Source organism: Girardinichthys multiradiatus, chromosome 7 (genome assembly GCF_021462225.1).
Source record: "Girardinichthys multiradiatus isolate DD_20200921_A chromosome 7, DD_fGirMul_XY1, whole genome shotgun sequence".
Lineage (NCBI taxonomy): Eukaryota > Metazoa > Chordata > Actinopteri > Cyprinodontiformes > Goodeidae > Girardinichthys > Girardinichthys multiradiatus.
In genome coordinates this window covers 18,212,548-18,239,617 of record NC_061800.1, presented here as the reverse complement: position 1 = coordinate 18,239,617, position 27,070 = coordinate 18,212,548, and the positions used below count along the sequence as shown (strand labels likewise).

Below are 27,070 nucleotides of genomic sequence, written 5' to 3'. Positions count from 1 at the left end.
ATCTTCCAGTGGCTTCCGTTTAAAACAAGCGTCCTGCTTTGCTTTCAGATTTGGCTGATTTATTTCTTTGTTAAGTGTTTGGTCCCACCTTTTGTCAGCGGGGTACAAAGATGAAATTAGTTCTACAGGATTTACAGTTTAGAAGACAGTCAAGAAAATGGTTGAACAAATGCAGAGCTTGAACTGGGCCTAAGACACAATTGTAAATGGTTAGCGTTTGATCTTCAACAGTATTTTGAACCTTCTTGGAAGGATGTGTTGTGCCTTGAATCAGTAACATCCGAGGAGATACATTGGAGATAATTTTAGGGTTAGTTGGTGCACATAAAACACAGCGCATTGATTTTAAAATATTTACAATACATCGGTTGATTCATTTACTCATCCATCTCAAGAAATCAGGGTTATAGAAGTTGTTCTTAAATTTAAAACACATGTCGTTGTCTGGTGTTTTTGACTCTGAAACTAATCCGACTCATTTAAGACCGGCACTTGCTGATACAGAGTCCCAATCCTCTACTTTAAAACCAATGTTGTTGTCAAATAACACAATAGATTTAATCAAAATTATGAATGTGTGCCATCTTACACACTATTGACATTTTGGATGCTTCATTGTCTTCTATTCGTTTTTCCTGACAGCCAAGTATTTTGTAGAGTTTCTGCAGATCAGCCTTTATACGTTCCTCCAACTCTTTTTAAGAAAGCTGCCATAATGGCTTGAAAACCATGTGACATAAATTGTGGATAGCTTTAATAATTCATTCTTAATGTATATCTACCTCACCACATAAAGCTGATAAACTCACATTTTGCTTCGGGTGTTGACATCCAGAGCTAAAGTGCAAACTTTACAGAGTGTACTCTCTGTTTTGGTATGACTTGTTGACAGTTTAGCTTGTAACATATTTCAATGCGATTCCAGTTAATCATATGTGGACAAAACGGAAAAGTTGTTATCCTGCTTTATACACAGTGCCTTGCATTAAACAGAATAAAAATTAATTAGTTGTGTTTCAGCTGCTTTGTCTCCTACACAGACCTTTGCTCTATACAACGGTATTGTAAAGGAAAAAAAAAAAGTTAGTTTGTGAGTGATATTGAATAATTTTGTTAGATTAACAAAAGAAGGTGCACAGCCTTTAATATAGCTTTGCAAGCTGTGTATATGAAAATCACACAGTCACAGGCTGTACACCTGAAACATGTATCCGTACTTGACTTTCATCAGTAACTACCAATACCAGTGACTTAAAAATGCCCCGCCCGATTCCAAGCATAGGCCGGAGTGTTGCCACCATTAGCGGAAAAGTGTTAAAAATCTCTTGGCATGGAGCATTTTTGCAGTAGACACAGGCATCAAGCCATTCCTGCTACCTTTAACTTCCTTTTTTTTTCACTCAAACTATATTTGAGGGGAGAGCAAGGTTTGCTAGAGGGAGAAATGAGATGCCTCAACACTTCACTGCCCTTCTCTCTCCACCAACTCCCCCACACCCACCTGGGATGGCCATTTCATTTTGGAGTGGAGCAAATGGAAAGGTGATCTTAATCCACCCTGTTTCCTTCTACCTCCCTTCCCCCACCTCTCTATCTCCCACACACAGCGCCTCACGTCGCTGATGGACAACTCACTGGTGGTTGTCTGAGCCTGCCACCAGCAAAAATAAAACAGTTTTTTGTGGTTTGTGGTCCTGTAGAAATTATATACATTTAAGCCTTTTTTCTTATTTTAACCTGTGCGATTTGCAATCCTAAACCGGCAGAAATTATTCTTTTACAAGGGCAAAAGCTGTTGATCTGAAGATATTTGGGCCTTTGTTAGCTCCTTATGCAGTGTTGGGTTTCTCTTTACCACTGTTAGCTCTTTGGTCTTTGCAGTCACATGCAGAGCTATGCAACGACCATTGATTTGCTATGAATGGCTCTCTGCAGGCCAGTTCATTAGGAAGGTGCTTGAACACAATTGGATTAACTGGACTATCAGGCACTAATGACACATGTTGCTTTCAAGAAATGAGCATTGGTGATTTGACAAAACTGGTGAACAGACAGATGTATAATAAAATCAAAACCTTTTTCTGCTTGTGAAAGGAAGTTTCCCTTTTTGAAAAATTACTTGTTCTTCGGGTGAGGAGAAAACAGTTTTGCAATAAATCGGAGAAAAACAAGTCCCACTTTCTGCCTGTCTGAACACACTCCTTTTTATTTTCTCCTAAACACATGGCTTAAGGCTGGACTGAGGCTGCTGCTCCACCCGCCAACTGTTACTATGGCAACGCTATCTGGGCCTACCAAGACCTGAAGCCGAAGGACATCCTGGACAACAACACAATAGCAGCACAGCCAGGGTACCTGAGGGAGTTAGACCTGAGAGGCCGGCTCTGGTGGGGGTTAGGAGGGGGGACTGCAGATAGAGAGTGTAAATCTGCCCTCTTTTTCTACCTCCCCTCATGCACAAACAGTCAGGATTAGCCTCCAGCTTGAAAATCTGAGACGGAAAGGAACAATCTGTGACTCTTGATTACTTTGCTGTAGCAGTTCTTTAGGACATCTTGGATGTCTTTTTTTCAAAAATGATAAAAAAAAATGTGTAACATACCAAATGTTTCAAAAACGTGAGAATCTTTGACAATAATAGATGCTTCCTACTGAAAAGATAGTTACGCAGGCATCACCGGGGGAAGGTGCAGGGCCGTAAAGGTTTGGAGTGTAGGAACGGAGAAAAGCCTGCACATTTGATAACACAATTTTACTGATGTTTTGATCCCACTTGGATCGTCATCAGGGTAAATATTTTGAAGTTAGCAGTTGGATTTAAAGGTTGGGGAAAAAAATGCTGTGCTTTTTCTCCATTCAAAGGTAGATGCTCCAACATTTGCTGCAAACAGTAAAAACAGTGCTTTGCAGATCTACTCATATTTTTACATTATAAAAAATCAACTTAAAGTAGCACATAATTGTCATGGTGAAATAAACTTTCTAAATGGTTTTCGTAATGTACTCGTACTCGTCACCTTCTGCTTTATCCGGGACCGGATCGCGGGGGCAGCAGACTGAGCAGAGACACCCAGATAGATGCTTTTCGTAATGTTTTACAAATAAATATCTGAAAAGTGTGATGCGCATTAGTATTCTGCCCCCTTTATTCTGTTACCCCTAAAAAATAGAAGAAAGAATCTGCTGACTGAACAACTATTAGTCACTATAGCCACAAAACTCTCGTTTGTGGTAGGGGGACAAAGCAAGGATACGTTACAATGTGCTCTGGTCAGATGAGACAACAATTTTACTTTCTCGTTTACATGCAAAGCTCCATGTGTTGTAGAAAACCTGTGCTACACATTACCCTGAACACACTATCCCCATAGTGACAAATGGTGGTGGCAGCATCATGAAGTAGATAAGCTTTTCTTCTGCAGGGACTGGGAAACTAGTAAGAGGTGATAGGAAGATGGATGCAGCTAAGTCACTCCTTAATTAGACAAATACAGTTGGCGTACAGTTTGAGACTCACAGTAGTTGGATCGAACTTAATGTCTGCTTGTAAAACATCTTCTTTCCAGCCTCAGTCAAACTGATGGCAAAAACAAAATAATTCATATATAAAGTCATATATAAATCTACTTCATCCTAGAGTGCAGATAAACATATTTATAATGTTAAAGCCCCGGAATATTTTCCTTCATATGTACTGTTTTTGCCTTATGGTGGCATATTTCTTATAATTTTATTTCCTATTGTTTGCTATATTTTTCAGAGAGTTTTGTTTGAAAAACAATTCGAAAGCATTTGTAAATTTCCCTCTACATGACAATTCTGCAGTGATTTGTGTTGATCTTTACATAAAATCTCAATAAAAACACTGAAGTATGTGTTGTGCAAATATTCAAGCGGTATGAATACTTTTGCAACGCACCATATATACTCCATCACTTGTTTCACATTTGTGATTGCAATGGCCTCGTTGCTGCTGACTCCAAAGACCGAGACACAACCTCCGGCTGGCGGTGCCAGCAGTGGAGAGTAAAAGAGATGTTTAGAGTCTATTTGTCTTGCTTGCATTCCTCCATGTAGAGCCGCTAAAATAATAAGAGGGAGGGTTACCTCAGGTCGGCTCCAGCTGAGGGGATACGGAACAGGCATTGTTGTCATTGGCTCCATTTGACTATCCCTCTTAAAGCTGCAGCGTGGAACTGAGGAGGCAGGCTATGCTGGCTGTTTTAAATAACATGATGAGGCAGAAGGGATTAACTAATGTGCAAATATTGTGTTTGTGCATTATGGTAACACATTGTATGAGGGAAAAAGTTCAGATCAAAGCTTTTATTGTATGTAGTCATTATTTTCTTTATGTTAGTGGTCAGTGAAACTCCTGTCTTTTTTTAGATGATGTCACAGCTTGAGTTTGTATTCCAATAATGACTTGAGAGGATTGTAATCAGTGTTATTGCATAAGCTTCACAGCAGCGAACAAGGATGTTAGGAATGATTAAGGAGACTTGCAGCGTGCGTACTGGCTTTCTACAGTGTGTGCGCATCTTTGATGTAATGATTTTCAACCTGAATTCTGAATCTCTATTTAAAACATGCCCATTTCCCATTGGACGCAGGTACTACATTGTGGATGTCAATGTGTGAATAACTAAGTATGGGACCAGCTTAGTCATGCCAAAACACCCGTCTTACACCTCCTCTGTGTTTCTTCACAGGCAGCCTAAGAAACAGGATGTTAATGCTTGACGGAATGCCTCCAGTCCGAGTCAAAGCCGAGCCCCTGGAATCGGAACAAGGGGTAAGAGAGCTGTTATTTTCCAGACAATTCCTTTTTTGCATTTTTTTCTTCTCTGTTTTCCTTTTCTTCTCTTCGTCCTCCTGGCAATGAGCTGATAATCACTCCCAGGCCTGAGCTAGTGAATGTGGGGGCTACGAGGAGTGGTTGGGGAGCATGGTGGTAGGCAGAGGGAAAAGAGACAAACCACGAAAAGGGGAGGAGAGCCACAGCTGGAACAGGAATGCATTGGGGTCTTTTTGAAAGGTGACTGGGGCCAACAAAGTCCTTGCAAGCAAGGAGGTGGGGGTTAGTGCGCAGATGTAGTCACTGCTCTAGGGAGGAGGGTTTGCATGGGAAACTCCAAATCTTATCTGGCTTTGTCTGTTCCTGCATCTTTACGTCACTCAGTTTCCCTTCATCCTCTCTTGCCAGGCTTTCTGTCAAACACATGAATAATATCTGTTTCTTGCACGTGAATCTGCGCAAACAATTCTGTTCTACTGCTTTCCATTTAAAGCTCTAGTTAGATATTTATTAATGGTTGGCCTTGGACATATATTACTTAAAGAGATGTATCTTATCTCTGTGTCACTGTTATCACTCAATACAAATTTGTCCTACAGAGAAGGTTCTTCTCACTACAAGCCTTGTGAGTACTGACAATGATGAAGTTTGTGAATCTTTTACACTTTCTCTATAATCCTGAAATGTCAAACTTCAGATTCTTTACAGAAGATCTATGTGTAGATCGTAAAATGAGTCATTAATGCACAACTGACGTCCTGAAAAGCAACCTTTTCCTTTTGGTATGTGGCATGACTCCCTTAAGCACAATTAACTCCACCTAAATGTTTCCAGTGACTGTTGATCAGCCTTGGGTATCAGCTTGAAGGAATTTAAGCTCATTCATCCATGCAGACCCACTTCCAATCTTAACATGAGTTGCTGACTTCATGTTTTTCCACAGCATTTCTGTAGGAGTAAGGCCGGGCACCCTAGTTGGTCATTTCAAAACATTAATGCTAATTTTTGTGTTAACGTATTTGGAATGGTGACATGCTTGTTTTGGGTCTTTGTCTTGGTGTATTACAAACTTTCTGACTAGATTCAGATGTTGAGGCATTTTTCTTACATTTCTGTTTCACCAAGACCTCCTGGAGGAAATGCAGCAAAACAAGCCCAAACCATGATACTACTACCGACACTATGCTTTATGAACTGTGATAAAGGTTCCTGCGCTTGAATTAAGTGCGTCATTAAAACCAACGTAGTGAATTTAAAAGCATTTTTAAAGGACTGGCTCCACATATGCTGTTTTAAGGTCAAATATCCAATCCAAAAACATATTTTAAAAACAGACTTATAGATTTTTTTTAAACAAAACATAACTTTCTGCACTCACTTTCATCCAGCTGGCTGGCTGGCTGTGCCACTCCTTTTGTGGACAGAAGAGGTATTACAAAACTACACACTTGGAAAAATGAGATGATAGAAACCATTTGTTTTCACTTTGAGAAATAAACCAAGATTTTTTACTGCTCTGTTGATTGAGGTAAAGAGTTTTTAATCAGCTGATGTCACTAAAGTAAAAACAAAATACATAATACAAAATACAATTATTAAAGGGTCAATATTTAAATTTTTGCCTTGTGATTTATCATACCCCTTTCTAATTTATTGTGACAAGTTATGAATAGCATGTACTGACAGCAAGTTTTAAGGCCATTTGGGACCAAGATTTCTTGGTCCCAAGAAAGAGCAGTCATGATGAGCAATTGTCATTTGGTCATTTGTCACTATTTATCTGCTTTTACTGTGTTTTTTGTTTTTATTAACTTTACAACAATCTCATTTACACCATCCATTTGAACAACACAGCTGTTACTGAAGGCTTGTGGTTTTCCTCCAGTGCCTCTATTGGCAGAGCAAAGTATTACAAGAAACAACAAACAGAAAAGAAACCTCTCAAAAAAATTTTTTTTCACTTGCCTTTCGGGGCAGTACAAAAAAAAAAGTTTGTCCTGTAACCAGTAGGTTGTCGGTTCGAAACACCGCTCTATTTGTCTCAGTCGTTGTGTCCTTGGGCAAGACACTTTACCTGCCTTGCCTGTGGTCAGAGGCCTTGGTGACGCTGCTTGTATGCCAGCCTCACTTCTGTCAGTCTGTGGCTAAAATGTAGCTTGTCAGTGTATGAATGGGTGGAAGGCTGATTGTAGTGTTAAGTGCTTTGGGGTCTTTCGGGACTTGATAAATCGCTATGCAAGTGCAGGCCATTTAACATACCATTTATTTTAATCTAGATTTTTATTTTTTTTTTACTTGCAGCTAACTTCTAAAGTCATGAGAAAAAGATAATGTGGTCAGACTTAGAAAACGAGTCTGTAAAACAACTTTTTTCAATTGCCTTTCTGGGCAGAACAAAAAAAAAAAAAGTCAGAAATATTTTAATCCAGATTTTTTTCCTTTCCTTCCAAAGCTTCCTTACCTATCTACATTTCATGTGCAAATACTAATCTGCCGAGCTCCAGATTTTTACTGAATAAAGACTGCAAGAGATTTATTTTGTGGTTAAAATGTAAAGCAGTAGTCTCTTGTTATTCTCCTCCTTTTAACAAAACCCCTTTGGTATCTTGCTGATAGAATTACCTTTTTTCGATCATTTTTAGGATCATTATCAAAAAGCCTGCTAAACCTTTCAACATTCTTACATTTGCTAAAACTGATAAAGCAGCGCTTCCCCATTTCGTCAGCCTGTGCCCAACAAAATAGCTGAGACATAGACTTGTGACCCCAACCATCACTGGTTCAGACATAGAAACATGGTACTAAGCTAATTAAGCCGGGACACAATGACATTACCAACAGACACCACAACCATTGATCTAATTTTATCCAGTAAGGGCTTCTCTTTTTATCTCTTGTAATAATTATGACAAAATATGCTCTTAGCAATAATCTTTAGTGTTTCAGCATCAACTTTGGGAACCACTGGGATAAAGAACAAAGAAAATTTGCTGACTGGTGCATTTATCTAGAAATAATGGTATTCTATCCCAAATTTTGAGCTGCCAAGGTACATAACAGAATTGTATGTAATTTCCCAATGTGTACTGGCTTTAGCTCTGCTTTTATGGCTCACATACTGTACATTATCCTCGATCCCTGTTCTGACATACCTAGAAATGAAGTGGTCCTGTTATTGTGAAGCTGTTGCTTGGTTACCAGGTCCGTGTGGCTCTGTGTTGCTGTCACAGCTGTGTTCAGTGGGTGCAAGGCACTTAATATTTTTAATCTGGATAAATTAGTGTTCAGACATGATCAATTTACGTCATAAAATATCAGTAATATTTTCACTTATAATTTATAACCAACAGATTTTTATGGAAGAAGATTATAGCACTTTCCTATGTGTTAGATAAATACCGGCTTCTAATAAGCCATCAGGTTGTCACAGATCTGGAGGAAATTTGTTCGGCTATATCATGTTGATGAGAAAATGATCTGCCTCACCACATCTAAGAAGTTGAGAAAAGGGGCAGCAGGTGATTGCTTTTCTGGGTGTCCTGCACTCAGCTGTGGCTCAATGCTTTGAGAGCTGGGCTCCTGCGATACTACCTAATACCTGGGGTTTGAAATCATTTCCCTTGTAGTGATGTCAGTCACAGACAGGATGTGAGCACTGCAGCCCACACAGCTTTGAAGTGCTCCGAGATCCAATCTTGCCCTAACAGACTGAGCTTCCCCTTTAGATGGCAGATGCAGACAGTTTACACTGCTGCAGAAATGTGGTCTTCATTTGAGTGGCACCGGGCCAAGCCTTTGCTGGAAATGGTCTGCCTCGTTAGACGATTCGCCTGCAAGGGGCTGGAAAATCTGCCCAGCTAACCAGTATCCCCTAATAAAGACAATGCGTGAGGACAGAAGCAAACGGGCAGGTCGGGCGTAGCTGTGTGTCAGTGTGCGCACAGGATTGCGCTTGTGTGTGTTTGCATCTGTCAAAACGAGACTGGAGGTGGCTTCAGTTTTTCCATTTCTGTTGGTTGAGAGTTGTTTGTGAACCAAGCCCCAAAAAGCACCAGTTTCTGGTTAGTGTGTTTTGTGAAATGCAGCATAGTTATTGTTTGCATATTCTACAGAAGTGACATAGAAAACCTTCTCAGTGACTTACTGTTGTTCAATCTTTCATAACAGGAAAATGAGCCTAAACCTCCAGAGGAATAAACGAAAAGGAATAAACAACCAGACTTTGTTAGTCACGGGAGGGCATGATTGGGAAGTAGGGTGGTCACTTTTTCACAGAACCAGGTTGAATTTTAACTTGCATGTTATTTGCTTGATTTCACTTAAACAGAGTTACAGTGGCATTGATTTTTGTTTTCTTTCACTGCCTCGCTTTATATTAGGCAAAGTCAGCCTTGTCCAATATTTCCATTTATGGTCCTAAATCTGAGATGTTTTTTTTCTTTTTTTAGTTCATGATTAACAGACACAGCTTACTGTCTTTTACTGTTTTGTCTTAGTGGAACAGCTTTAACCCTGGTAACAGATAAGGCTACCTGGCCACCGCTTGGAGAGATCACTTTGGGAAGTATCGGGAACAAAATCTTCCAGCGTTTTTGTCCTTTCAGTTTTTATTTTCAAACTTTCTAAAGCAAAAAAAAAATGTCGATACCAAATTGGTATCAGTTCCCCATTATATAAAGCAGTTCACAACAGTTATTACAGATTGTAAAGATGTGTAGAAAAGTGGAGATGCACCGATCATAAATCTGTGGCCTAGCTCCGATTTGTGGGTTTTGTAAAGTTTGAACTGCTTTGACCAGTTTCACCCTGTTCCAGATTTTTTAAGGGCTTTGATATAAGAAGATATAGGAACAGGATTCAAGACATTTTTCTAGCCTTCCTGTTGTCATTAATTGTTTATATTATAAGGCAACGTCACACTGTATGTGAGAGAGCAGTCACTGTGAAACATGGTTTTACTATTTAAAAACCAAGACAAAATGATCAAAATGTTGGTAGCATCTTAAATGAACTATTAACATCAATCACCATGTGTATGTAGATCCATACCCAAATCCAGATATCTCCAAATCCAACATATAATGTGTTAATTGATCGGGAGCTCTTTTTAAATTCTTTATGACCAGCTGGTCAGCAGTGAGGGCCAGTCAAGGTAGGAAATCTGCCAGTTCCAGTCATCAGCCAATTTATTTGTGCATCATGTTACAAATGCATTAAAACAATTGTTATTGTGAAATGTTGGTCCTCCCAAGACGCTGCTCTTTGCAGCAGTTGGTTAATAACGACTTCTAGAGAATCTTTTCAGCCCTCTTACCATCCTCATCACTTGGACGGCAAGATAAACCTGGGTGCTCGTCCAGCCCAGTTTGCCACAGTTCCAGTTGATTTATTTTTTTCTATTATTGCTCTGGCAGTTAATACAAGCCATTTCAGGCAATGAGCTATTTGCTTGACTTATAAAGATCATTTGTCTTATTTGTGCCATGTGATATTTGTAGCCTAGGGAAATACGAAGTCACTGATTACTGATTAAAAAATGAACAAATAAAAAAGATGAAAAAGAAAATCATTGACTTATATTTATCTTATTTGTTTGGGGTGCTGGTGTTTTGGTGGCATAGGTGATGTTGCTAAAAACAATTATTTCCTAAAGTGGAATTTTCTTCCCACTAAATAAATGAACTCAAATTACAGGTGGGATTTAACTTTTTTTTGACTGTGAGATTAAGTCACTGCAACAAAAGATTAATTTATTAATTAAGCCTTTTTTATCATTGGAAAAGTAAACTTTCATTACATCTATTCTGTGCAATCTTGTGAGTACTGTAAATTGTGTCACAACACAGTTTGATAAATGTAATATTTCAATAAATATATATAAATTACTAATTATTATAAAGCAGCTCAATAGTCAGTCTGTCCACACAGGGTACAATTTCCTGCTATTGAAACTTTGGGTCTTGTCTGTATTTGATTTAATTATAAGGGATATCTTATTAAAGGGGTTTGTTCTCCCAGTCAAATCTTCCCTGTTTTTCTGAGAGCGACCTCTGAAAGGAAGAGCCTGCCCCGCCCGTTATAACTTAATAACTATTGGCTATAAATGGTCAACTCCTTCGGGGAAGACTCTGACTGCTGAACTCTACTGCTAAGAAAAAAAAAAAAGGATCATCTTGTCTGTTTTCTCTATATAGAGTGGGATTTAGCTCTTTTTCATTTTAAAATCATTCACGTTGTGTTTTGTGTAGGATGGCCTTACATAAAGTTGAGTAAATATGGTCTTAAAGGCCTCTATTTGGAAAGTGCATTGTGGGGGGCAAATATTAACCAGACTGTCATGCACTCTGAATGTAGACCTTATAGCAGTGGCGCTGAGCTGAACCCCACAAAGGTCCTGAGGCTATCGGCACCATTTGATTTACAACTGGGGGCGAGTTATACAGCAAGGAGATTCAGCTGAAATCGATTGTTGAAATTTACAAATCTGGACTATAAGTACACTACCTTGTAAAAATATTCACACCTCTTGAAGTTTTTGATATTTTGTCAGTTTACAATCACAAACCTCAATGTATTTTATTGGGATTTTCTGTGATAGACCAATAAAAACTACTTTATAACTACATAGTAGTGCATTCCATAGAAGAGGAAGCAAAGGATACATTATCTATAACATAAATGTTAAAAGGGTGGTGTTTGTTTGTGTTCAGTCCTTTAACTCTGATACCACTGAATAGAATCCTGTGCAAACAACTACCTTTTTTAAGTCATCTAATTGGTAAATTAAGCTCATGCTGTTTAATTTGATCAGTAAGTACATGTGTAAAGACATCTGTTCTTTAAAAGCCTCAGTGGTGGAGAGATTTAGAGCAGAGCTTATGACACAATGCACTCTTCAATAAATTATCTAAAATGGAAAGAGTGTGCCACAACTGCAGATCTACCAATACATGGCCATACACCTAAAATGAGGCCGAACCAGGGTAGTATTAATCAGAGAAGCAATCGAAAGGATCATGGTAAGTCTGGAGGAGCTGCGGAGATTTAAGGCTCAGGTGGGAGAATCTGTCAACACAGTCAGTTGTGCCTTCCACAAATCTGGCCTGTTTGTAGACCACCCGTTTGCAGTTTGCCACAGCCCATGAGGGGCACACACCTAACATGTGAAAGGTGCTCAGCTCTGATAAAACAAAAATATTACTTTTTGGCTTACATGTAAAAAAAACAAAACCTTGTTGCTGGAATGCTGTACATTACCCTAAACAACCTATCTTTACATAAAACATGGTGGTGGCAGCATCTTGCTGTGAGGATGTTTTTCTTCAGTAGGGACAGGGAAGCTGGTTAAATGGATGGGAAGATGAAAGGAGCTCATAAGGCTCAACCGTGGACTGTAAGCAGTAAGGGGCTGCAAAAGACTTGAGACTGTAGTGAAGGGTTCACCTTCCAGCAAGAAAATTACCATAAACATACAGCCAGTACTGTTTAAATCAACGCATGCTCGTGTGTTAGAACGACCCAGTCAAACACCTAAATCCAACCGTAAATCCACACTAAGACTTGAAAATTGATGTTCAGGCACTTTGTCTGAACTTGATTAATTCCTCAAAGAACAATGGGCAAACGTTTGAGTCTCCATATGTCCAATGACTGTAGAGTCATAGCCCAAAACAATTGGACTGTAATCACAGAGAAAAGTGGTTCTGATATTTACACTTCTTCACACTTATTAGATGCATCCTTTGTTTTCTTTTTGCACAATCATGCTTAATTGGTGTATCATGAAATCCCAATAAAATATATTAAAGTTTGTGGTTGTAATATGATATAATATAAAACTTTCAAAAGGTATGAATCTTTTTGCAAGGAACCACTGCATAAAAAATGCTCCCACACTCTTTCAAAATGATGTTAAATTCACCACAAGCTCAAGCCCTAACATTACGTACGGAGAAAGAAATGTGAGTCTAAAATAGAAAGAAGAGGCTTTAAATACTCGGTGCAAAGATTGTGTCTCCTGCTGTTGTTAATTTTAGGAGTTTTTTTACTTTAGGCTTGAGATTGTGATACAGCTTCTGCTCAGTGCTCTTTACATACTCATTGAACAAAGTGCCTCAAGACTTATAGCCACATCAGACTTAGAAGAAATTACTGTATTTTCTAATAAAAACTGTGATGTCAAGGAGGGGCTAAAGTCTGGAAGTTTACAGGAACAGATAACAGCAGAGAGGGCACCGTACCCTGAACCTTGCAGATAGATAGAACGGTCGTGTCCCAATCTGCTCGGTGTTCAGTCAAAGATGTGCCGAGGGTTCCTCGAGCCACCAGCGTAGGCCTTTGGAGGCCATTCGCCTGAGAGACAGAGGGAGACGGTCAGGAAATTGAGCCCATATGATGTTTTTCCACAAAAATGGAGATTTAGGAGAGATACATGGGTAGCCAAGAGAGCTGTATTTGAGTGGGAGTCATGGAAAACAGGAGGAAGAGGGAGAAAGCGCTGCCCACGCCAAGAGAAAAGAAAGACTAGAAGAGGCGAGTGTGAGCGACACTATCTTTACTCCTGCATTTTAGGTTGCTCGAGTTAATGCTGCTTCTTTCTATATAAATGTCAATCCATATGCCTTTTCAGACATTGCTATCATACTGAGTAATTATTTCTGGAGAGCAATTTTGGCAGAAACAATTATCTTTGACCCTAATTTATTAATGTGCACCTTTTTGGCCTCACTGACGGTGAGAGATTAGATTTCAGCTGCTTTTTTTGCCTGTGGTTTCACTTGTTTGTTTTTTCCTTCCTGTGTGTCGCAGGTTAATGCATTTTTACAGCTTTGACATAACAAAACTCTTAACGTCCTTTTTGTTTTTACTCCCACAGTCACCTAAAGTTCGCCCTTACACTGCGATGGATGGCGTCCCCTTCTTCCTCAGCAGAGTAAAATCTGAACCCCCTGAAGATCTGCTTGCTCACGACCTCCACTTCCACACACAGACAGAACCCGTGGACCTGTCAATCAACAAGCCCCGCCCCTCCTCCTTATCCACCAACACCACTAGCACAACCTCCTCATCGTCGCCCCCCCACAGATCAGCCTTCTCCCCGTCTTCATTGTCGTCATCCTCCTCCTCCTCGTCTTCTCCGTCAGTTATCACCTCTGCCTCTTCAGTGCTCACACCAGGCCCGCTGGTCGCCCCCGGAAGTGGGGTGAGAGGTCAGCCGTATTTGCACATTCTGCAGTCTGTGCCGCCGCCTCCGTCCAGCCCTCTGAGCCTGCACAGAGCCGGGAAGCTGGCCGGCCATGTTCACCGCATCCCAGTTGTGGTACAGTCACTGCCCCTCATGTACACCACTGCAGTGCGATCACCCTCCAGCCTCAACAATGCTATCATGCTACCTCTACTGGAAGAGGCCAAAAGCCAGGGCAAAGGTGAGACCATGCTTTTAGGATTTACTACATATTTATGAGGATGACTTAGTTTATTTTGGAAATTAAGAAAAATATAAATTTTTCTGAGGTTTTCCTGCAGTTAGATAGCCCCACAAAAGGAAAAGAAAGAGTTTCATATTTTGGGCTACTGCCTGATGATTTTTTTTGTCTACCAGATAAAACATACAGTACTGTGCAGAATTTTTAAACCACTCCTAATTTCTTTCTACTTTGCTTGCAAGATGCTAGGCAACCTTGTAAACTTTTAGTACTTAGTCAATACAGCTTGAGTCTCGATGAACTTCTTCAGGTTTTTTCAAATGCTTTCATGGTTTACCTTGACTGCTTTTCCCCCTCAACCACAGAGTTTAAAGCAATGTTGGTATAAAGTCTAAACTCATAGACGCGAATAAAAGAAGAAATGGTGAATCACTTAAGACTTTTGCATAGAAATGTCTTATGGTTCCTGACAAAACCTTCCCCCAGGCAGCTTTCAAAGTGGCTTCATGCTTTGCTGGATCATGCTTTGCTGGATCCAAACGAGACGGGGCCGACCATATTTAAAAGTGCTTGTGCCCAAAATGTGTGAAAGGCTTTAAAATAAATCCATCTGTTCTTGCGGTACCATAATCTCACACTGAATAACTTTCTAAAAATCCAACTCTAATCTGAAGACATGTATTGAGTGTCTGGCGAATTATTTATTTGTTGACTTGGCCATATTTTGTGGCTTATTATGCTGTTGATGGACCCAGTAACGACACATTTTCACATTCCTAGCAGAGGCCACCGGGTTTATAATTACAATCTCCCTATAAGTGTTCATGATGCCGTCCACTCTATCAATGTTACGAATCTTTGTAAGACAAATAAGCCCTCAGGATCACAGTTCCTTGTCTGTACCTGACAGAGGCATGAGGTGCTTTTTCACATATTCATCCCTTGTTTTATGCCAGACCTTCCTGGAGTATCTGATATTGAAAAGCTCAGTTTTATTAGTCCCATCTGATCAAAGTGCTCCATCCCAATTGAAGTTCCAGTAGATTTTAACAAACTCCACACATTTACATTTGTGATGGTAGGTCAGAAAAACGCTCTTTTCTGGCATTGCCTAAGCAACAGTTTGCCGTATAGCTTCTATGGGGAGACTCTGGAGTTTCCTCCTTTACTATACTGCTCACTGTGCATAGTGGCAAGATCAATATGAATCCTTGTCAAACCTAGTCACCATTGCCTAAATGAAAGTGGCCCATACCATGTTATATTAACAGCCTAGAGACACTGATCACCTTAAAAAAAAGTAAAGTATAAAGTCATCTCTAAACATGGGTCATTTTCCTCATTAAATAAACATGCTCAACGCTTGCTCACAGCTTCAGTGTCAGATTATGCTACAGATAGAAAGATTAATAATTTAATACAGATAGATAAAGATTAATTCATCTTAGGATCTTTACACATCTTTATCAGGGGTACAGAGAAATACTGCTGGCACTGTAAGAAAGTTATCCAAAATCACATTTCTTATGAAATTATTTCCAAAACACAAAAAGTGTTCTTAATGTATAAACACATGCCAAAAACATAAAGAGTGATTATTGGTACATTTATGTAAGGCTTTTGCATTTCCTAAAATCCACTGTACTCGCAGTGAAGACTCATGCTTGCTGTTGTGCTGTAAGAGACAGCTGTGTAGCTCGCTGATGATGTCCCCTTAGTTCATTTATTCTCCTGGTCCTACTGTCAGACCCAGGTGGACAACTTTGGTTGAAGTTTGGTTGAAGACCCTGCCCTTGATAAAACACAGTGGACCAACACCAGCAGCTGACACGGCACCCCAGACCATCACTGACTGTGGGTACTTGACACTGGACTTCTGGCATTTTGGCATTTCCTTCTCCCCAGTCTTCCTCCAGACTCTGGCACCTTGATTTCCGAATGACATGCAGAATTTGCTTTCATCCGAAAAAAGTACTTTGGACCACTGAGCAACAGTCCAGTGCTGCTTCTCTGTAGCCCAGGTCAGGCGCTTCTGCTGCTGTTTCTGGTTCAAAAGTGGCTTGACCTGGGGAATGCGGCACCTGTAGCCCATTTCCTGCACACGCCTGTGCACGGTGGCTCTGGATGTTTCTACTCCAGACTCAGTCCACTGCTTCCGCAGGTCCCCCAAGGTCTGGAATCGGCCCTTCTCCGCAATCTTCCTCAAGGTCCGGTCACCTCTTCTCGTTGTGCAGCGTTTTCTGCCACACTTTTTCCTTCCCACAGACTTCCCACTGAGGTGCCTTGATACAGCACTCTGGGAACAGCCTATTTGTTCAGAAATTTCTTTCTTTGTCTTACCCTCTTGCTTGAGGGTGTCAATAGTGGCCTTCTGGACAGCAGTCAGGTCGGCAGTCTTACACATGATTGGGGTGTTGAGTGATGAACCAGGCTGGGAGTTTTAAAGGCCTCAGGAATCTTTTGCAGGTGTTTAGAGTTAACTCGTTGATTCAGATGATTAGGTTCATAGCTCGTTTAGAGACCCTTTTAATGATATGCTAATTTTGTGAGATAGGAATTTTGGGTTTTCATGAGCTGTATGCCAAAATCATCCGTATTAAGACAATAAAAGACCTGAAATATTTCAGTTAGTGTGCAATGAATCTAAAATATATGATTGTTAAATTTTCATCATGACATTATGGAAAATAATGAACTTTATCACAATATGCTAATATTTTGAGAAGGACCTGTATGCTTCTAGATTTCCACTCTTTATAAATCCAACTGATTCAGAACATATAAAGCAGACTGACCTAACACCTGCGGAAATTAATAGGAAAGCGTATACCTCTGTCCATTCATCTTTAAATGTGTGATTTTCACAGTCCACTTTATGTATTTTTGACAAAGCCATCTTCTTTTACTCTCTCAGCTATGCACCAAGTCATTGCATATCAGCAAGCATGAACTCCCAAGCTAGTAACTTAGCAGCCAGCGTTCAAGGACCCCGCATAGGTTCTTCTTGGTCGTTTTCTTATGATTGGCATACAACGATGTGGTGCATTACCGCCACCAGCTGGCTAGGATTGTGGACCAGACTGTCACTGACCCACATAGCTCCCCTTCGCACCTGTTCAAAAGTCAGACGCGGCAGCCGGTAGGAATAAAGTGTTTATATTAACATTTTAAATGTGAACATGCTTAGCGGTCCGGACAAAATGCTCTCTGGGTCCAGATTTCGGGGTTTGGGGACCCCTGCCCTAAATAATTATGGGCAAGACTACTGATTTGACGGTTGCTGAGCAGACCCTCAGTGACTCCCTCCACAACCGAAGTAGAAAGCATTAGAACACTAAAAAAGCTGGCTCACAGTGTACTACATTCAAGGATACTAAGGACAAATTTAGTGGAAGGAAAAAGGGTGGTAGAAAATGTTTGACAAGCAGCAGAGAAAATGCAGCCTTGGGATGATTATGATTCAAAGTTAGTTATAACTTTTTAATTAAATTAATAAACAGATTTACTTTTCAATTATATTATAATACATTGAGGTTCACTTGTGTTGGGAATTATTATTTGAATAGAGAATACATTATGTGCATATAGGGGCCTACATTATTTAGACTGAATGTGGGTCAGAGACAGATAATTCTGTCAGGCTTTAAGATGCCAAGAAATAGCCATATTATATAGTGTATTGTTACACTGGATATCCTAAGACAAGGCATGCATGGTGGTTTTATGTCTGTAGTCAGTTTACTTGCAGAATCAGTTCTCTGAATGCTGCCATACTTTTAGAAATGGCCCATGGATGCAAAAAAGTTGCACCTTCTGAGTAAAGATAAGGTTAACAGATTAAACGGCCTTTTTTATCTTAAAAAGCCTACAATGCTGGTTTTGTTTCCTCGACTGAAAAGTAGAGATCTTGGATAGTGCAAGTATTTGATGTCTATGGCACAGCCTTGACTATTTTGTTGGTTTTTCTCTTTGGGTGTGGTTTTACTGCCAGCCGCTGGAAGAAAGCCTACAGGAGGTGTTTCAGTCCAAGTCCACGCCAGACACACAGCAGCTTATGGTTGCAAAAGAGGTCCCTTCTCGTCACTCCCTGCAGAAAATGGATAGACACATTTAGACTTGCACTCACGCCCATGTACAGTATGTTCTGTACATACAAGCAAAAAAACAAAGATGTGTAATTAGAGCATGTGCTCAGACAGACACTTGGCTGCTTGGGTGGGGTGGTCCTCAGAGATGGGCGTTTTAAATGCTGTCTATCTGCTCCCATGGAGCAGATAGACAGGAGGGAAAGGATAGGAAAAACAAATCTTGCACAGAAGGGTGTGGATGTTGATGGATATTGAAAATGGGTGGCACTTAAACAAACACATGCGTGCACACATATACAACTCAGCACTGACCCTAATAGGACCAAACACAGAGGAAATAGGGTGAATTAGTGTTGTGCCTTGGGTGTGGTGGCTGTAGTAGGCCAGCAAGACTAGCAGATGATTTTGTTGTTTTTTTCGCATAAGACCTAATATTGAAAACGTTCACTGTTACAATTCCAACATCATATTGGATAAAACTGTGATGGACTGGTGACCTGTTCAGGGTGAACCCTGCCTCTTACCTAATGATTGATGGAAACGGGCACCAGCTCCCACACAGCCCTGCAAGGACAAGCAAACATGGATAATGGATGGATAGAAGGATGGATGGTCAGATATAAATAATTGTGTGTGAATTAGATTTTTCCATGTTTCTGTATCAAAAGCCTAATGTTGGTTGCTGAATAAACAGGGTATCTTTCCAAAAGAACCAAGTGTGTGAAAAATGAGGTACCTATTTAAATGTGACTAGGGGTGTTCCTCAGGGATGGGTCTTGGGCCCATTCTTTTTGTATATAAGTTGTTTGAACTCTGTGGTATAATTTTCTCTTTTATGCAAAATACACTGTGATGTATTCTGTTGAATTCACACCCAATGAGCAAAAAATAAATATATATATATAAGCGAACACACACACACACACACGCACATCCTTAAACATTCCCACTCAATATTTTTTGTAATCTTCATATGAAGCAGATGTACAAATACTTGAGCCAAAACCTGTTTCTCCTAATGGATTCCTAATGGGACCGTATTCACCAAGAATCCTAAGACTAAAACTAGCTCGTCATTCTAAGAAATCTTAGAAGATTTATGTTAGAATTTTCCCTCAGAAAGATAAAAATGCTTCATGAAGCATCTTAGGCATTAAGAGAGCTCCTAACGTGAGGAAATGTTAAGAGTAGTGAGGAAGACCTTTAGTGGGCATGAGAGTGTCTTAAGCAGAGAAGATGGCGAAAAGACAGAGAGAATGGAGAGATATTCTCCGAACACTGAATAACAGTGAATTAATAAAACACTATCGGTTTGATGGATCGGGGATGGATCTTATAGGAATCCATCCCCTAAAACAGTTGAGAAAATGCGCACATAAACCTCTATAAAAATCATACAATTATTAATATAGATTTAAGATAAACTTTACCATCCCCCTGGGGTGAAATTAAATAGTTTCAGCGGCAGGACAGATTAAAGGTGCACCTCTAGTAAGGTAATACTAGGAAGGATAAATAAATAATAGAAACAATAATGAATAACCATAAATAAAGAGTGAACAAAATGACAAACAATATAGAATAGAATTATTTAAATATTTACAGACTGCTTTCAAAAAATAAATTAGGAAAAAATTGGAAAAACCCGAAAAACTATATTTATATACATAAATACAAACTCTAGGCAATAGTACAATAATCTAAGAACTACAGGGGTTGGACAATGAAACTGAAACACCTGTCATTTTAGTGTGGGAGGTTTCATGGCTAAATTGGACCAGCCTGGTAGCCAGTCTTCATTGATTGCACATTGCACCAGTAAGAGCAGTGTGAAGGTTCAATTAGCAGGTTAAGAGCACAGTTTTGCTCAAAATATTGAAATGCACACAACATTATAGGTGACATATCAGAGTTGAAAAGAGGACAAATTGTTGGTGCACGTCTTGCTGGCGCATCTGTGACCAAGACAACAAGTCTTTGTGATGTATCAAGAGCCACGGTATCCAGGGTAATGTCAGCATACCACCAAGAAGGACGAACCACATCCAACAGGATTAACTGTGGACCCAAGAGGAAGCTGTCTGAAAGGGATGTTTGGGTGCTAACCCGGATTGTATCCAAAAAACATAAAACCACGGCTGCCCAAATCACGGCAGAATTAAATGTGCACCTCAACTCTCCTGTTTCCACCAGAACTGTCCGTCGGGAGCTCCACAGGGTCAATATACACGGCCAGGCTGCTATAGCCAAACCTTTGGTCACTCATGCCAATGCCAAATGTCGGTTTCAATGGTGCAAGGATCGCAAATCTTGGGCTGTGGACAATGTGAAACATGTATTGTTTTCTGATGAGTCCACCTTTACTGTTTTTCCCACATCCGGGAGAGTTACGGTGTGGAGAAGTGATGGTTTGGACTGCCATATCATGGCATTCCCTCGGCCCAATACTTGTGCTAGATGGGCGCGTCACTGCCAAGGACTACCGAACCTATGGGGTAAGAACACTGTCAAAAACAATGTGTATGTAAAGATGGAAATGTGTGCATATTAGTCAATAGTTGTGCATAAGTAAAATCAAAAGAGGTATTGCATATTTTCTCTATAAGAATACAAAATAAAATGTTACAGCTTCAAGAAATTGCAAACCCAAAGTTCAAGTTTACAGTTGTGATTTATTCTTTATGAATACAATATGCTATAACAGTTTGTGAATACGATTTATTTTCTTTGAGAATACAAATTTACATCAGCGACTTGGCATCACGTGATCTCAGGCTCAGAATATAGTGAGTGGAGTTATACAATGATGTACAGTAGGTGGCAGTATGCACCTCTGAATTTGTTGCAAACCGCCAGCAGAAGAAGAGAAGAAGAAGCAGCAGCACTAGCGCCAAAAGAACGGACCAAGAAACTACGGTACAAAGCCAGGTAATGTTAAAAAGTTTGTATATGTCTTAATGTCGTTAATATATGCTCTTGGTCCGTTCTTTTTGCGCTAGTGCTGCTGCTTCTTCTCTTCTTCTGCTGGCGGTTCGCAACAAATTCAGAGGTGCATACTGTCACCTACTGTACATTATTGTATAACTCCACGCACTATATCCTGAGCCTGAGATCACGTGACACCAAGTCGCTGATGTAAATTCGTATTCTCAAAGAAAAGAAATCGTATTCACAAACTGTTATAGTATATTGTATTCATAAAGAATAAACAACAACTGTAAACTTGAACTTTGTGTTTGCAATTTCTTGAAGCTGTAACATTTTATTTTGTATTCTTATAGAGAAAATATACAATACCTCTTTTGGATTTTACTTATGCACAACTATTGACTAATATGCACACATTTCCATCTTTACATACACATTGTTTTTGACAGCATTCTTACCCCATAGGTTCGGTAGTCCTTGGAAGTGACGCGCCCATCTAGCACAAGTATTGGGCCAAGGGAATGCCATGATATGGCAGCCCAAACCATCACTGATCCACCCCCATGCTTCACTCTGGGCATGCAACAGTCTAGGTGATACCTCTTTTGGATTTTACATATCCACAACTATTGACTAATATGCACACATTTCTGTCTTTACATGCACATTGTTTCTGACAGCGTTCTTACCCCATACGAACCATTCTTGAGGACCATGTACATCCAATGGTTCAAACATTGTATCCTGAAGGCGGTGCCGTGTATCAAGATGACAATGCACCAATACACACAGCAAGACTGGTGAAACATTGGTTTGATGAACATGAAAGTGAAGTTGAACATCTCCCATGGCCTGCACAGTCACCAGATCTAAATATTATTGAGCCACTTTGGGGTATTTTGGAGGAGCGAGTCAGGAAACGTTTTCTTCCACCAGTATCACGTAGTGACCTGGCCACTATCCTGCAAGAAGAATGGCTTAAAATCCCTCTGACCACTGTGCAGGACTTGTATATGTCATTCCCAAGACGAATTGACGCTGTATTGGCCGCAAAAGGAGGCCCTACACCATAATAATAAATTATTATGGTCTAAAACCAGGTGTTTCAGTTTCATTGTCCAACCTCTGTATATACATAGAAGGAAATGTAAATGAGGTTAATAAGTATTTGTTGTATTGTACATGATGATGTCAGTAGCCTAAGCCTAATAGTCATCTACAACGCTCCCTGTCTGTGGAGAAGTTCCCTGGTGTTCTGCATGCAGCAGGTACCAGCACTGCTCACATTACAGGCCGGTGCTGAAAGCAGAGGGAATGACGCATTGATCTGCTCAAGAATGCTTCTTTGTTCGCACCATGATCCCAGGACCAAATCTATCCTTGAACACTCCTCTCTTCTCCACCAGCAGGCTCTGCTCCTCTGTTCAGTTTGGTTTTCTCCACCTTTTTTTCTCCGTTTTGTTTTGGTCATTTTACCAACCTAACCCCTTTATACAGAAAGGCAGCCATAGTAAAATGCTGAATTTTAATATTATTAAATTAAAATGACATAGGTGCTGTATGAAAATGACCAGCACAGTCCAAAGACATACCTGTTAGGTTAATTGGTCTCTCTATACCCTTAGGTGTGTGAATGAATGTACAAGGTTGTTTGTGTGTTGCCCTGCGATGGACTGACGACCTGTCCAGGGTGTACCCCGCCTTTCGCCCATAGACTGCTGGAAATAGGCACCAGCTTCCCTGCGATCCACTATGGAAGAAGACGTATAGAAGCTGACTGACTGACAAAATAATGACGAGCATTTTAATAAGCTATGATCAAACATTTTGATGCTGAGTGACAAGTAAGTTAATCTTGCTAAGTTTTGTCATCATGAATAAGACATTTCCGAATCCATTCTAAGTTCTATTAGCTATTAATAGAGCTTGATCACATTGATTACCAGGAGTGCATTTTTTTTCTTGTTTCTTTTAAAAACCAATCATATCCCTTATAAGATAGCATCACACCTAGCAACCACGTCAACCACTCCTCACTAAGATAGGAATTTCTGTCCTCTCCTAGCTCAGAGTCGCTCAACAGCAAGGTGAATCCCTCTTAAGCTAGGAGTCCTTGCTAGGAATTTTTAGGCTAAGTTTGGAGCTCTCTGACTGGACTTTGAGAATCTTTGTAAATACGGGCCCTGACCTTTTTTCAGGCTAATAAAACAGTATCTGCAACTTTCTCCTCCTTGCTTGACTATGATGATGTAATTTACACTTTACATTGCTTAAATGCCCTTGATACAGTTTATCATGGATTGTCAAAATATGTAACAAATGTAAAATCTTGACTCAATGTAGCTTGTATTTGAGTGTTGGTGGGTCTGCCTCATTGGTATGGCAATCACACTAATGGTATACTGATTTATAAAGCCATTTATCACCCTTAATGCTTGACATTTTATACTGTGCTGAAATTACATTCATTCACATAACCAGTTATTAACTGTCCCAAGGTTTTTGTATTGCTTTGTGAAGAAAAGCAGTCCAATGTTCTGGTACAAACTTCTGGAATACACTCCAAGGTTCGTGTTTTGTGGCAAGCTTCTAACGCACATGCAGGAGAACTCTCAGGAGTTGAACAAGTTTATTGAAATTTAAAGGAGACATCAGAGAATGGTTCTTGGGGGTTCTGTTAATATGGGATGGTGAATCATTGTGTAAAAGGAGAGAGATGAGTGAAGCGAATAAATGGAGAATACTGTGAAGAGAGTCAGAGCCAGGGGAAGTGAGCAGAGTCTGGGGATGTTGGTCCATGTGGTGAGCTGGTTTCCAATATGAAATGAAGGGTGGACAGTTTGATCTGAAGGTTCCAATGGAGAGAGGAGCTTTAATGTGGCCAGCCGTGGAGGTTATGGTACAAGGAGGTTTGAACTGTGAATCCAGAGGGCGTCACAGAGTGAGAGATCTAGGGGAGAACTCGGGAGGTAACCTTAGGAGAAGGTAGACAGTGCAAGGTTAGCATAAGCCAGGCAGCACAAGGAGAAAACAGCAAAGAATACTCAGAGGCCTAGAAGTACCACAAGAGTTGACACTTAAGCATCAAAAGACTGGCAGTCAGCTCCTCTTAAGCTCCAGTTGATGCCTGATCAGAAGCAGGTGTGCAGGAGCACACTGCTAAGCCCCACCCTCTGGGGAAAACATGCAGATCCGTGGGAGAGAAAACACCACACCAACACAAACACACCCAGATCCCTGACACCAACATCAGCTGCATATGAATCAACTAGTGTCTATGAGAGGGTTCAAAGAACCACTAACATCAATACTAACATGGTAGAATGTAAATGTTTTACCGGATGAGTTTGCCAAAGACTAGACTTGACACACAACATTGTTTTTTATCTTTGGTTTTATTGATTGTATTTTATGATTTGATGTTTTTAATGTGTCTTTTATGTATTGATTGAGTTTAAGTGCTTTTTTGATTTGCTGTCAACTTGGCCTGGCCACTCCTAAAGAATATTCTAAATCTCAAATGAATTTCCTGGTTAAATAAAATATAAATAAAACAAATCCCCTGAGGAGAACCTTAATGTCAGCATTGTTCTCTGTAAGTTCTCAACACAGACCTACAGATGCACACTCACATCTCCTCTCCTGTGCAATCGCACACACACAGGTTGGCCACCCTCTTTCAGCGAGGGTGGGTACCCTTTTCTTTCACTTCTGTCTCCCTGTCTCCGGCAGGAGGTTTCCATGGAAACAGGGCCTGACTGGAAACAACAGGAGTGAAATAAAGAAATCCGGTGCTCTGCCCACCTCTCCACCACTCCTCCTTTGTGTCCGACGTTAAAAGTGAACCCCCCCCCCCCTCCCAGTAATGCATTTCGAACTAATTACAGGTTTTTGACGGGACTGCTGACCACTCTGCATGTCTTCATCTGAAACAACAGTGCGAAACCTTTAAAAGCAAAAGTCCAGCCGAGTTGAGGATTATTTCTGTGCCCCCCCTCACTCACTTACCCCTTCAGTAATAACACCATGTCTGCTCCCAACTCAAGACCATTATTATGGACCATTATGGCCACAGTCTCAGCTGAGAGGGCAGAGGAGGTGAAGTCCCGATAGCTTATAAAAGCCTAAAGCTCACAGTAGCTAGAGAAGCAGCAGACATTAGTGAACAGCACTGTATATCTCCATATATGCTCTGTCTGCTGGGCTTTTTGTCTTCAGACATAAAATCTTTGCCATGTTATTTCAGGGTCGATTTTTTTTTTTTTTAGCTTAATTGTGAAATTGCTGCATTGCTGCAGATTTTAGCACCTTTTCTTTGACAAGTACTCTCCAGCAGGTCTGTATTTATGTTTGGTTTTTTTTTCTTGATATTGATTTCTGGACTACTCCAGGATGTTCTCTGCCTGTGTCCATGGAGATAGAAGAAACAGTATCTCTGTGAACCTTGGCAAAGAATCCAATGTTCACAACAGTGTAACTTTTCCTGTATAACTCCACAAGTTCAATCACCTTATGTAGATTTTAGATTTTACTGACTCACTAGTGACACACGAGTTAGACTTTTTCTTGATTGCTGTGCCAACAAGAAGAGTCAGTCAAAGGATAATTTCTTCTTGCTAATTATATATATATGTATTTTTCTCCATCAGTCATGTACAATGCTTTGCAGAAGTATTCATACTCCTTCAACTGTTTCAATTTTTGTCACATCACAACCTCAAACTTTTATTTGGTTTTTATGTGACATACCGACATTAGTGCATAGTTGTGAAGTGAAGTGAAATGAAAGGAAAACAAGGTTTTCAGAAGGTTTTGCAGAGGACATTCTGAAAATAGTGGCGTGCGTTTATAGTAATCTTTCCTGAGTTAATACCCCCTTTTGCTGAAATTACAGCTGCAAGTCCTTTTATTTTTGTCTATGACAGTTTTGTATATGCAGAGACTGAAATATTTTACCAATTTAATCTTTGCAAAATGGTTCAAGCTCAGTGTGATTGGATGTGGAGCGCCTGTGAGCATCGGTTTTCAAATCTTTCTGCATATCTCTGGACCATTCCTTATCTGTTCCAACACACAACTATGTTTTGATCTAAGTCATTCAATAGAAGGTTCTAACTCTATGTTTAGGGAATGTTAGGGTCTATGACTGGTTTTGTTCCTTAGTATTTATCTCCATCCTTCTTACCTTAAACCCTGAGCAGGTTCCAAATGCTTGCATAAAATAAGCATCCCTGCAGCATAATGCCCCTACCATTATGGTTCCCAATGGGGATGGTTTTTTCCACACAGCCTTCTGCCATAGCCAGAAAGTTCAGTTTTTGTCTAATCTGATGAGAGCACTGCCACATCCTTTTTTTGTACCCTACATGGTTTGTGTCAAACTGCAGATTTGATTTCCTATGGCTTTAGGGCTTCTTGCCACTCCACCACAAAAGTCAGATTTGGGAATTCCATGGCTAATAGTTTCCCTGTCAACAGAATATCTTACCTGGGCTGTGGGTCTGTGGATCTTGAATTGTGCCATACTTTTTCTATTACTAGATGACGGATTGAATAGCGCTCTTTGACATGTTCTAAGCTTGGGACACTGTTTAACAATTTGACCCTGGTTCTGCACAACCTTATCCCTGCTGTGTTCCTTGGTTTTCATGATGCTGTTTGATCACCAATGTTCTCTAACAAAACTCTGAGGCCTTTGCTGAACAGCTGGATTTTTAAATGGTCTGTACCTACAGGCAACTGATGGTACTGAACTTCTTTTAGGGTTATCAGAGTAAACGTGTTTGATTACAAACGCACACCACACTATTTCAAGATTTTCTTTGTAATAA

At 40.1% G+C, this 27,070-nt stretch overlaps 1 protein-coding gene across 4 annotated transcripts in view; it reads left to right on the top strand.

Moving 5' to 3' along the window:
• Positions 1–27,070, top strand: part of klf12b (Kruppel-like factor 12b) — a 72,302-nt gene that overhangs the window by 22,722 nt on the left and 22,510 nt on the right. For all 4 annotated transcript variants that reach the window (XM_047370382.1, XM_047370384.1, XM_047370383.1 and 1 more), the window contains exons 2-3: positions 4,713–4,795; positions 13,674–14,223. In XM_047370382.1, coding sequence (XP_047226338.1) covers positions 4,730–4,795; positions 13,674–14,223 — 616 coding nt within the window. In that variant the 5' untranslated portion in view covers positions 4,713–4,729. The remainder of the gene's footprint in view (positions 1–4,712; positions 4,796–13,673; positions 14,224–27,070) is intronic.